The sequence below is a fragment of the Lactuca sativa genome, chromosome 5 (assembly GCF_002870075.4).
Source record: "Lactuca sativa cultivar Salinas chromosome 5, Lsat_Salinas_v11, whole genome shotgun sequence".
In the NCBI taxonomy this organism is placed as follows: domain Eukaryota; kingdom Viridiplantae; phylum Streptophyta; class Magnoliopsida; order Asterales; family Asteraceae; genus Lactuca; species Lactuca sativa.
Window position 1 is genome coordinate 263,339,359 of NC_056627.2, and position 12,844 is coordinate 263,352,202.

Sequence of the window (12,844 nt, forward strand, 5' to 3'; positions counted from 1 at the left end):
GTAATTTGAGTACTCAATTTCTAGACAAAAATGCGCTTGTGTACTTCAATAGTGTCGAATATTATAGTAGATCTTATAATTAAATTAAAAGGATTTTTATTCAAGTGAAGTTCACGTGAATACTTTTTTGACGCGTCTGTTGTCAATTGATCACAAAACTTGCATATAATTTGTCAAACTAATTGTTGAAATCTATTCTCTCAAAAAGTAAAATACTTTGTTTAGAAAGAGAGGCTGCATATATATGCACAACTCAAGTGAATGTTCTAGCGGATTTAAACCGAGTTCAAAAGTTGACTACAAAACAAAAACTATCTATCTATAGCCAGAGAGCATTATATCTATATGACCACATTCTGATTATGTTGAATTAAAACTGGGAATCTACCTTACATTTACATACAAAGAAGAGAATAGATGATACCTATCAACGCTGTCGTCACCAACCATTCCAATTCAATCTGTTCACAATCAGAATTGGCAAAGCTCTTCTTATACCCTTCTCCTCCTTCTTTTGCTGCTGCAGATGCCGATGCAGAATTCGATGCTGATGATACTGATGTGGTTGGGGCTGGAGCAGGACTGGATTCCCGTGGGTCACAGTCTCCAAATGTCATCTTTGCCTATATATTATATTAATTATATTATATTATTACGCTAATCATTTTTTACTGAATAATAATTAATATGTTACATACCCTGCATGAGTCAATGTTGTTACATCCACAAACTAGGTGTCCATTAGCGAAATCTACAGCAGCAGGGGCACCTCCACCATCACTCCTCTGAAAAATTCCATTACATATAACAGCACGTGTAAAACTCAAGATTTCATAATTAGCACGTGTAAAAGTCAATGTGGTGAATGAATAGAACAAATACCTTGTAAAAGTCAACAGCGATGAAATTAGGCCATCGTTTACCAGCAGCATCATGGCAAGTATTCATCATGGTTATTAATGGGGCTGAATTTTGCTTACAAGCTTCGATAAAATCTGGGGTGTCTGGGAAGTGATTCAACAAAACCAGAGATCTTGTTTTACTGTTCATGGCTGCCGACTCAGCACGACTCGGACAAGACCCGTTTTTCATCCCGTCCGTACCATCTGTAATATTTAGAGTTCATTAAGAAAAAATCCAAACGGAATTAATTAGATCAAAATTGAGAGATTAAAACTTACATTGATTTTCAACCACGTATCTCCATATATATGCAATTCCTTCTGAGGCTTCTTTGGAGGATTTAGAAGTGAATACTACCAACCGTTGATTCTGCTGGATCATGGAATCAAGGGTGGGCCAATTACTACCGTTGCTTGGCATTCGAGCTACTGGAAACCAGAACTTGCCCAGGCCTGAAGCTTTGAAGATCTTGGTTAGACCACTTTGAGAGGTGACATAGTCTTCTATGAATATGGTGATGATTTCTGTAGGATTTGCTTCTAGGAATTCTTCAACCTCTTTCAGGACATTGATAGCAGGTTGCTGATGAAATCAAGATTATAATTCAATATAATATCAAACACCCTATGGTTTAGTGTTCATAAATGGCTTAACTGAACTAAACTAAGCTGGCGTAGATCAAAGATTAATTAATTTTACAGCAGAAAAAGTACTTACAAATGCTGTGTAGTTGTAGCACTTCCCATGAAAGGAGTGACATAACCAGATATCGTTCTCAAATTCATACATATCGAGCATCAGACCTCTCACGCCATTCTGCAGAAACAGCAGCCAAAAATCCTTATAATGTCTTAACCTTGATAATACAGAGTATAGGAATTAAGTAATTAGATGGTTAATGCATATACAACAATTAATCCAATTGGTATAGTTTTTTAATTCAATCAAACAAGAGTTCTCGATTGAAGTCTCAGTGCATTCATCATTTAAGAAAATAGTTGGTTTTGACCTTTATCAAGTCTACAGATAAGTGGTAGTACTAGAAAATATATGTAGGTAGGCATGAGAGATTTCTACTTTCATAGTACAATCCATGCTTTACAAGGCAAAATTTCAACACTCGGTTGTTGTCCAGTATGGATCTTAACAGCATATTGATTTAAAGTTAATCACAACTTAAGTATGTACAAGGTCATTCCAGTCCTTAAGTTCTCTCCCTTGTAGAGGGATCTTTTTGCAACGCAGATTTCAGTGCTAAAAAGCTGTCAAGCTTGCAATCGTGGCTGGAATAGAGATCAAGTTGTTTTAAGAGGAAGCAAATTCTAATTATGAATCAACATAGATTGGAATGGAATTTCAAGGCCACAATGTTCTATTTACAGTTGCTGCTGAAATTTTTGTTTCCGTTCTGCCAATTTCAACACTATATGTGTATTTGACGTTACTATTGCTTATTTTTTGAACATAGAGAGCATTAAGTTTCAAATTGAAGGCATTTTGTTCGTTGAGATAAGTAGTCAATGTTACGAAGAGCAATCGACTAAACAACACCAATTTAACGCCGAATTGAGAATTTAACATTCTGCACAGGAGAGAGAGAGAGAGAGAGAGAGAGAGAGAGAGAGAGAGAGAGAGAGAGAGAGAGAGAGAGAGAGAGAGAGAGAGAGAGAGAGCATACGTTCAGCTGAGCAGTAATTGAATCCTGCTGGTTCACCGGAGCTAGAAGAACAGAGCCTGTATCTGACTTGTGTCCCATTCTAGCGAACGCATTGTGAGTCGTTAACCACGAGTAGCGATTGAACGGCAATCCTCTCACCTAAAACAAGTCTCGATCACATCACACGCATCCATGATCCATAATCTATACACTCGTTTTCACACTTAAACAATACAATAAAGTATACCTTACGAACAGGACTATGAGGCTGGACGCGAATACATCGGGGAGGAACACTGACGTTTCCGGTGCAAGTTCCACATTGTGATCCACTGTCACAGCTCTTGTCGTTGATGCAAGTCTGTTTTTCCTGTTAGGTTCAAATAAAAGTTAATTAAGCCGATTCAATTGCCTTAAACAGATCTCAGAACTAAAACACAACAGAAGTGAACACATTCATCGATCAATAATTTGCAAATTACCTTGAGTCCTGAAGACAAAGTGAATAGAAAAGCTGCGGTGAAAAGAGTTGCGAAGAACACATTCGACGCGAGTTTGATCCTCTGAAAACAATCAAGTACATGTTTCAGTTCATTGGAGAGAGAGAGAGAGAGAGAGAGAGAGAGAGAGAGAGAGAGAGAACTGTTACCTCCATTAATGGCTTTAGGAGAGGAAGTCGAGGAGAGTCTAGTGAGGGAGAGAGAAATGTATCTGTGTAATAAGTTTGTTTGAATGCCGGTTCAGGCTGTGGGAGAGAGAGCGAGAGATGCTTTTCAGTCCCGCGCCATGTCTAACAACCTCTTCTTGTGCCCCTTCTCGTTTCTGTTTGTTGGGAAATGATTATTATTTATCTCACTGAATTTAGGAGAATGTAGGCGAATCTATCTTCTATAAAATATATTTAATCAACCCAACTACGAAAAACAGTTCAAAAGTCATTTGTGTAATCGGTTTTTATTAACATTAAATAAATTTAATCCAAATTAACTAAAAGGACTATAATCCATTACTTATATGTGTTTAATGATTAAATAAAAAATGGTAGACTTATTCATTAAAATAATACTTTTAGGTTATCTATATTAGGTGTAAAACTCATGTATTATATGAGTTCATTTAAAAAAAATATATGAAATTCTAACATTTAAAAAATTAGAATTTATAGAAAAATTAAAAAAATATTGAATTGTTAAAATTAATGTGTTTTTTTTTAATTTAAACAAATAATTTAGATAAATAAACAAAAAAAAAACTAATGAGTCTTTAATTTAGAAATTTTAAAATTAAAGGGGAAGTCAATTAATAAAATTGATTTGCATTTATTATTACATTTATTATAATTATTACATTCAAATATTATGTGAAATTTGATAAAATGAAAAAAAAAAAAAAAACCACAAAATACAGAGTATGTGGAAAAAATTTAATTGAAATAACTACAAAATAACATGTGGCCAAATAAATAAAAGTGTGATATGTGGCAAAAAAAATATTTATTAAAGTGTATATATATATATATATATATATATATATATATATATATATATATATATATATATATATATATATATATTGAAACAACCCAAAAATACGACCCAAAATTTTTTAATTTTTATCATAACAAAAACATGGAACCAAGTATCACATAACAACATTATACGTCGCGTGTTTCAAAAACCATGGTAAAATACCAAGAGAAAGAAAACTGTATCAGAACTGTATCCAAACAAATCAACTAACGAAATCAACTCCCAGGACAAAAACTGGAGCTGTGGTGTGTGGAATGCCATCATCCCGAGCTCTTCCCTTTGCTTGCGGAAGTACCTGAAACCAAAACTGAAACTGTAAGCACGAAGCTTAGTGAGCTCCCCCAAACTACCGCATACCATACAATACATATAAAGCACATACTGGGCCTTGCCCACTGCATCAGACCGAAGTCTGGAACTAGCTGCTTCGGACCGAAGTCCGGAACTGACTGGGACCTTGTCCCCTGCATCGGACCGGAGTCCGGAACTAACTGCATCGGACCGAAGTCCGGAACTGACTGCATCGGACCAAAGTCCGGAACTAGCTGCATCGGACCGAAGTCCGGAACTGACTGGGACCTTGTCCCCTGCATCAGACCGAAGTCCGGAACTGGCTGATCATGGCATAGCATAACATATATCAACTAATATAAACACATATACTGCATACTGCATCGGAACAGAATCCGGAACACATAACATAAACATACTTGAATCACAAAGACATCAAGCACTCTAACTACTGCATCGGACTAAGTCCGGGACTACTGCTAACTAAACGGGCCGGCATTGTGGCCGTAGACCCGTTCCTACTGAAAGGAAACTCACCTCGTGAACTGGCTGCTGTGTGAATGGCTCTGGAAGCTAACTGCTGCTGCTCTGGTATCTCCCCGACTACAAATCCATAAGCACACTCAATCAAATGCTAAACACTGCACTGGGGTAAAATGACTCTTTTACCCTTGGTCAAAGTCAACTCTCTCGGTCAAAGTCAACCCACAGTTGACCTGACTCGCCGAGTTGGGCCGCCAACTTGCCGAGTCTCTGGTCTCACTTCTCAACCCTACTCGTGGCTACTCGTCGAGTATGGCATCGACTCGATGAGTACCCTCTCGATCCAAGAACTCAGACAATCTTCATCCGACTTGCCGAGTCATATGAACAACTCGACGAGTTGTTCTTGAGCTAAGAAGATTGCCTTGGACTCGCCGAGTTGTATGAACAACTCATCGAGTCCCTCCATTATTGAGTCTGCCCTCCAACTCACTGAGTCCACTCTACTACTCACGGCTTCCACTCGACATCACTCAAAAAGGGGAAAAACGGGACTCGCGAATTGACTCGCCGAGTCGTTCTTCCGACTCGCCGAGTCACATCCATGCAGCTACTCTAAACTCGATTCTGCTTGAATCCAGCGTCTGAAACTTATAGATCTGGGCTTCCTTAACTCGATTAGCACGTAAAGATTCTATCTTTACGTGCCCATAAGCGACCAAGAAGATAATAAGGCTCAAAAAGCATAATAAAGGCTAGATCTAGGGTTCTTATGCAAAGCATCTTCAAAAAGGCAATAGATCCGGGCTCTACAACTCCTAAATGAACAGATCTAGGGATATCTTGACCTATTAAGGCATCCATACAACTATAAGGCTTGGAAAATGCATCAAACTAGCCCTAGAAGAGTTCTAATGGAGGTCTAAAGCATAAAACAGAAGGAATCCTAGAAATACCTCAATGAACTCTGATTTTGCCCTTGGATCCTTGCTTTACACCTCTTCTCTTTGCTCCTTTCTTCTTCTTCTTCTTCAAGCCTTCAAAATCCACACACAAAATCACTTAAAACAATAAGGGATGGATTAGGGTTTTCTCACAGCTCTCTGAGGGTGAAGGAGGCGAGTTTGGGGCACAAAGCATTGCTTAAATAGTGAGCAACCCAGGGATTTAGGGTTTCTTCCAGGCAGGCAGACTCGCCGAGTCCCGAATATGGACTCGTCGAGTCGCCGACTAACACATGCACGAAAACTCGACCCTACTCGACGAGTCAGGCCATAGACTCGCCGAGTCCCTCAATAAAACTTTTAAATAAATGTCACGGAAGCAACATACCAGAGATGGGGCGTTACATATATATATATATATATATATATATATATATATATATATATATATATATATATATCAAAGTGTCGATTATTCTTTAATAACTAGACAACGAATCGTGTATAGAAGACAACGACTTTAATCGAAAACAAATTCTTGAATTATGAGGTTACTTATTATGACAAAAAAAATTTGGCAAAAATACTTGTAAAATTCACTCATGAACTTTCTGTTAGTGATTATGGTTTAGGCTTATAAATAGGGAATACCTGATCTAAACCTTAAAGGGTTTGAGCCTAAACTTTAATCACTAACATTTTCGAATATGTTTCAGTTTGTGATTTTTTTTCACAATGTGATAATTTTTTCAAGAAGCTTTTAGGAGACTTTGTTTTCCCTACAAAAATCACATTGTTAAAGGTTCTTTTATAACCCGTTTAAAAATAAAATGAAGAAGATGATGGTCACAAGTATCACTTCTTGTTAAAATGTTTTATTTTTATATAAATTGGATAAAATCAAAAACAAATTTATTAATTATTTCAAATTATATAGATTCAAAAAAAATATTAAAACTAGGTAACAGAACGTTTGTGGGCATATGATCAAGAATATATATATATATATATATATATATATATATATATATAGAGAGAGAGAGAGAGAGAGAGAGTTGATAGAAGTGTGTGCACGACAGAGGAGAGTCGGAGATGACAAGTTTGACATTGTAAGAGGTTGTTGTGTTGAATAAGAAGACAATAGGGTTGAAACGTTTAAGTCGAAGGAGCATGAGAGAAAGTCGCTATTGTTGAAGAGTGTGCCTGATAAATATGATGTTAGGAGTAGTTTGGGTCTGACCCGTTCACCAACTAGCGAGTCCGTTTAGTATGAATGATGATTATTTCTTAGGGATTTTTTAATATATGCCTTAATGAGTTAATGACACATATAAAAAGCATTAAGTATGACAAATATTACTATAATTAAATGTAAATTGCATTAATTATAATAAATATTATCATAATTAAATGTGAATTGCATTAATAATCTTTATAATAAATGTGTTTCACATTTATGATAATATTTGTAATACTTAAAGCTTCTTATATGTGGTTATGACACACATTAAAATATCCTTATTTCTTATGGTAAAGAGAGTGGGTATATAGGTTTTAAAAGAAGTGAATAACTTTATAATAAAATATCTACTTTTTAGGTGCTTAACATACTTAATTTATAAAAGAGATTTTTTAATATGTGTTTTAGAAATGTGATGATTTCATATTTATTTTTCTTTGATTATATATATATATATATATATATATATATATATATATATATATATATATATATATATATATATATATATAATCGAGAACATTTAAAAACAAATTTGGACCACATAATTTTTTTTAATTACAATTATAAAATGATATTCATATAAATCAACTAATAGTTAAAAAAAGAAAAAATGACAAAAATAGCCGTTTATACTAATTGCATTACAAAAATAGCCAAAAAAAATCGAAATTACAAAAATGGCCACCCATTTCGCAGATGAGAAGGTCCCATCTGCGAAATGGGCTTCTCATCTGCGAAAGTACAAGTACCTAAAGCACAGTTGTGCTTTAGGTACTTGTACTTTCGCAGATGAGAATTTTTTTATTTTTATTTTTATTTTTTTTTTTGTATATATAGGGTTAATTTTGCAGATGGAATAGGTCCATCTGCGAAATCCTCTGAGTCTATCTGCGAAATGGTGTTTTTTTTTTTTTTTTTTTTTTTTTTTTTTTAAGTTTGACTATGAAATGAATTGGTTTGACTACGAAATCATGTTGCTATTCAATCATTTATTGAGCAAATTGTAGAGAGAGTTCCTAAACAAATAACAACCAAAATGATATTTTTTCTACAAAAGTTTTTATATAGCAACATGATTTCGTAATCAAACCAATTCATTTCATAGTCAAACTTAATAAAAAAAAAAAAACAAAAAAATACACCATTTCGCAGATAGACTCAGAGGATTTCGCAGATTGACCTATTCCATCTGCGAAATTAACCCTATATATACAAAAAAAATATTAAAAAAAAAAAAAAAAATTCTCATCTGCGAAAGTACAAGTACCTAAAGCACAATTGTGCTTTAGGTACTTGTACTTTCGTAGATGAGAAGCCCATTTCGCAGATGGGACCTTCTCATCTGCGAAATGGGTGGCCATTTTTGTAATTTCGATTTTTTTTGGCTATTTTTGTAATGCAATTAGTGTAAATGGCTATTTTTGTCATTTTCTCTTAAAAAAACAATTAAAAATCTACTAACGAACACCACCCATGACCACTACCTACCACCTTCCAACCACCACCACCACCACCATCCACCCACCATTACTACCAATCATCTGTCACTACAACCTACAACACACTACCACCACCCATCACTGTCACACCCCCGCACCAGACGGCGGAAACCCTGAGGGCGTATGCGTGACTTAATCTTGAAATATTATTACAGTGAATATAAATGAAACATAACATCATCATTATCATGTATAATATAATACAACTGTCATTGTTTACATCAAGTACAATCTTTCAATTAACATAACCAAAACACTCGATGTATGATGTTTAATAGTACCCAAAACAAAATCCCCTATTCTTGTTGATTCTTGTGCTTAAAGAATCCCTGAGAATACAGGTTATTTTGAAAATGTCAACATATATTATGTTGGTGAGTTCATAAGTATATTTGAGAAAATGATTTGTATAACTTTGTAATCACAAGAAAATCCTGTATTTTCTTAAAATAGTTGTTATGTTTATGTTTGATCTTGTATTAATGCATGTGTATTATTGTTTAATAGAACGTCAAAAGTGATTGAAGAGAATGTAAATAGAATATCCCCGGACAACCCGACGTTGCCCGTAAAAGAAGAATACTTAACGCTGTCGTACCAACACCGAGGTGGGGGTACCAGTGTGAGTAAGTTTCCGAGTAATCTAATCATAAAAGAAAATAGATAATGTTGTCGTACCAACACCGAGGTAGGGGTACCGGCGTGAGTAAGTTTTCGAGTAATCCAATCATAAAAGAAAAAAGATAATGCTGTCGTACCAACACCGAGGTGGGGGTACCAGTGTGAGTATGTTTCCGAGTAATCCAACATAAAAGAAAATAGTCTTCCGCAAACTTCCTAACATTAATTCCTCTAAGTGAGCCGTCATAACCATACTAAATAATGACAATTTCGCCTGTCTTGGCGTTAGTGAACGCCGACTGAAAGATAGAATAAGGTTATAGTCACCTTAGACTGATGTAGTCTAACTGTAGCGAACATCTCAGGTGTGGGGTGTCATCCCCGTATAGATCTACACACAAAACCCCACTCTCCCTCAAAGAGACTCTGATTATAACTACAGACTACGATCGAACACTTAATAGGTGTCAACTGACAAAAACTTACTAGATCCCTAATCGAATTTACGCGAAGATAAACCTATAAAACTCATTCCAGGCGTAACGAACCATGTAACTGAGCCAGTAGGGCATCGCTAAACATGTGAATCATTTTAAGACCTAATAGGAATGAGATTTATATAACAAGGGCCCAACATATATATAAAATGACAGCTAAGGCTCATTTCACATGTAAGGTATTTATAGGCCCAAATAGTACGCAAATAGTATACAAAACCTATCAAGCATATAAATGGGCCACTAAGGCCCAATAACCTAGAAAATGATCAAAATTAATCCGTTTGTTAGTTTATCGTTGGTTTTGGTTCAAGTATTCACTAAATTAGCATAAAAGGCCCACTTTTTGTAAAAATGACGTTCTTGGCCCAATAAGCCAAAAATTTACAATTAAGGCCCAATTTTTGTAAAATAACACTTTAGTCCCAATTTTGTTCAAAACTTGTGATTATGACTAGTTTGTGGTAAAAATAACATTTTAAACCCATTTTTGTCAAAAATATCATTTTTGGCTTGATTTTTGTGAAAACACACATTTTTCTGGTTTTTGGCTTTTCTAACCTAGTTGTTGGAAAATTTGTAGAAAAATCATCGTAAGTCGAAATTTGGATCCATAAATTTTGGATGTTTGGAAATTTTTTCTACTTTGTTCACAAATTTTCTAATAATTTTTAGTGGCTTCTAATAAGTGTGAAATTGCTCACCTTCACATGCTGGTCAGAAATTATTTCAAATCTGATAGGCAGTTTTGTAAAATTCGCCAAAAATTGTAGAAAAGTCGTATGAAAACGTGAGAGTAGTCATTTTAAAGGTATAAACCTGAAATTTTTGCATGTAAAACAGTTTTGAAAAATATTATCATTAAGGTGGTCAAAAAGGTTCGATATTGGACCAAAACTTTTCTGTCTGAGGCTGAATTTTGAGTTTAGTTTATAGATCTTTGAACACAATTTTGCTATTTTAAGTGTATAAATACCAGATCTACTAGTTTACATGTATTATATGTGATAACACATACTTTTCTCAAGATCCCAGTGATAAACTTAATATTCTTAACATATTTTTAGATTTATGAAGTAAATTGCACATAATCAACAAATAAGTCATGAAAAACAGACATATTCATGCATATACACATAGATCTACATAAAGCAACTTGTATTCTCCCCTAAACCAAGTAAAAATAAAAAATAGGGGGTATGAACTCACCTTTGCTTTGATGTTTCGGTTTTAAAGAAGAAGAGGAAGAAGATGGTGTTGTTTTTAACCTAGCTTGTTTCTTTGATAGGATTCTCGAATTCTAGGAAGTTTTAAGAGTATGATTCAAGAAAATAAGGTGGTAAGTGGAGGGATTTAAGAGTAAAGATGTGAGAATCCAACTTAGGTTTGTAAAGATCTTACCTAATATGATGATCTTGAAGACGCCCACAACTTGCGAAATTATGAAGAATAGGGAGAAATTCTTGGAGAGTTGTTTGAAGTAATTTGAAGATGGTGGTGTAGGTGTGTGGTCTCGTTCGAGAGAAAGAAATAGGGTGGGAAGAAAGAGAAGTGACCTTTGCATGGAAGTATGAGAATGTGTTGATACATGAGAGGTAATTAGTGTGGAAGTCCTACATGTAAAAATGAGGTGTCAACCTCTTCCCCGTGCAAGATTTCTTTTTTGTTTTTTTTGTTAAGTGATGTTGTTAGGCCGAGAACTTGGGCTAGGAGAAAAGGGGTTGAGTAGTTTGGGCCTTTAATTGTTTTTACTCGAAATTATGAGGCCCAATAATTACTTTTCGGCTCATTGGGCCCTCATAGATGTCCATGGCCCAATGAGTCTAATTAAAGAGGTTTAGGGTCCATTAAGGCTATTGGAATTACATATGGCCCAACAAGGCCCATTAGAGGTAACCCTATTCATCTTAGGCCTATTATGGCCCAAAATGTTAAGTTTCATGAAAGTGGGTCCAATTAGAGCCCATATAAGAGTTTCCAAGCCCAAAGTAGTTGAATTTGAATGTGTATTGGTCCATTTGGCCCAATAAGAAAATCCTAGTCCAATATGGATTCAAACAGGGATTCTTAGGGTTTTCAAACACTTAGTTGAACACATGAGGTGTATTTGAATGAGCATAGAGTATGATTTTCTCTTAGAGTACAAGTTATTGCACTAGGTGAATGATTATATGAGAGTAAAATTTCCTAGCAAAAGTGCCAATTGTGACAACCACCACCACCTACTTCCAACACCCACCACTCACCCACCCAACACCACCACCACCCTCTACCACCAACCACCACCAGACATACTACCACCTACCTCCATCACCAACCTCTAGCACCCACCACCACCGCTACCACCACTCACCACCATCACCACCACCCAACTCCACCACCATCCCCCGCCACCATACAATTTATATGGACAATATTCGTTTCGCATTTTCGATTCAAATGTCATATTTTATTAGGAACACCAATCATATTTGTGGTGATTATTACTTATTTGAATTTTAGGAAGCTAAGCATAATGTGATATATCACTTAAATGCAACATTTTTTATGGAATAAAAGTGAGATCAAGGACGATGTTTTTATCCTTTCTAGCTAACCAAGTTACCTCATATACAAAATAAAATTGTTATAAATATATTTTTGGACATAAATTAGAAAAAAATAAATACTAGATCAATGGATCATATTTACTATATTTTATAATAGAGTAAATTACATGAATGGTCCCTATGGTTTAGGGTAATTTGCACGTTTGGTCCCTAAGTTATTTTTTTAACTCGGAATGTCCTTACTGTTTGTTTTTGTCACACGCTTGGTCCCTGTCTTACCTAAAAAAACTATTTTGCCATTGATTTTTTAAAATATTTAAGTAAACACACCCCAACCCCAACCTACCTCATCTTACCTTACCTATCCCACAATTTTTTCCTATTTAAATAATAGTCTTTTTAGGTAAGATAGGGACCAATGGCGTAAGAAAAACAAACAATAGGGACCAATCGCATAAAATAAACAAACAGTAGGGGCTTTCCGAGTTAAAAAAGTAAGTTAGGGACCAAACGCGCAAATTACCCAAACCATAGGGACCATTCGTGTAATTTACTCTTTATAATACAGGAAAATAACATATATGCCCTATTAAGTTTCTAGGGTTTACCCAGTTAGCCAATTAACTTA

At 35.2% G+C, this 12,844-nt stretch overlaps 1 protein-coding gene across 1 annotated transcript; it reads right to left on the bottom strand.

The window, feature by feature from the left end:
• Positions 1-203: 203 nt before the first annotated feature.
• LOC111878493 (PI-PLC X domain-containing protein At5g67130) lies at positions 204-3,360 on the bottom strand. The gene is made up of 9 exons (XM_023875002.3): positions 3,210-3,360; positions 3,043-3,123; positions 2,808-2,930; positions 2,582-2,719; positions 1,621-1,719; positions 1,182-1,485; positions 883-1,106; positions 699-785; positions 204-623 (listed from the first exon to the last, which is right to left on the bottom strand). The coding sequence occupies exons 1-9, from the start codon at positions 3,213-3,215 to the stop codon at positions 396-398; spliced, it is 1,290 nt and encodes a 429-aa protein (XP_023730770.1). The 5' UTR covers positions 3,216-3,360; the 3' UTR covers positions 204-395.
• Positions 3,361-12,844: the final 9,484 nt, after the last annotated feature.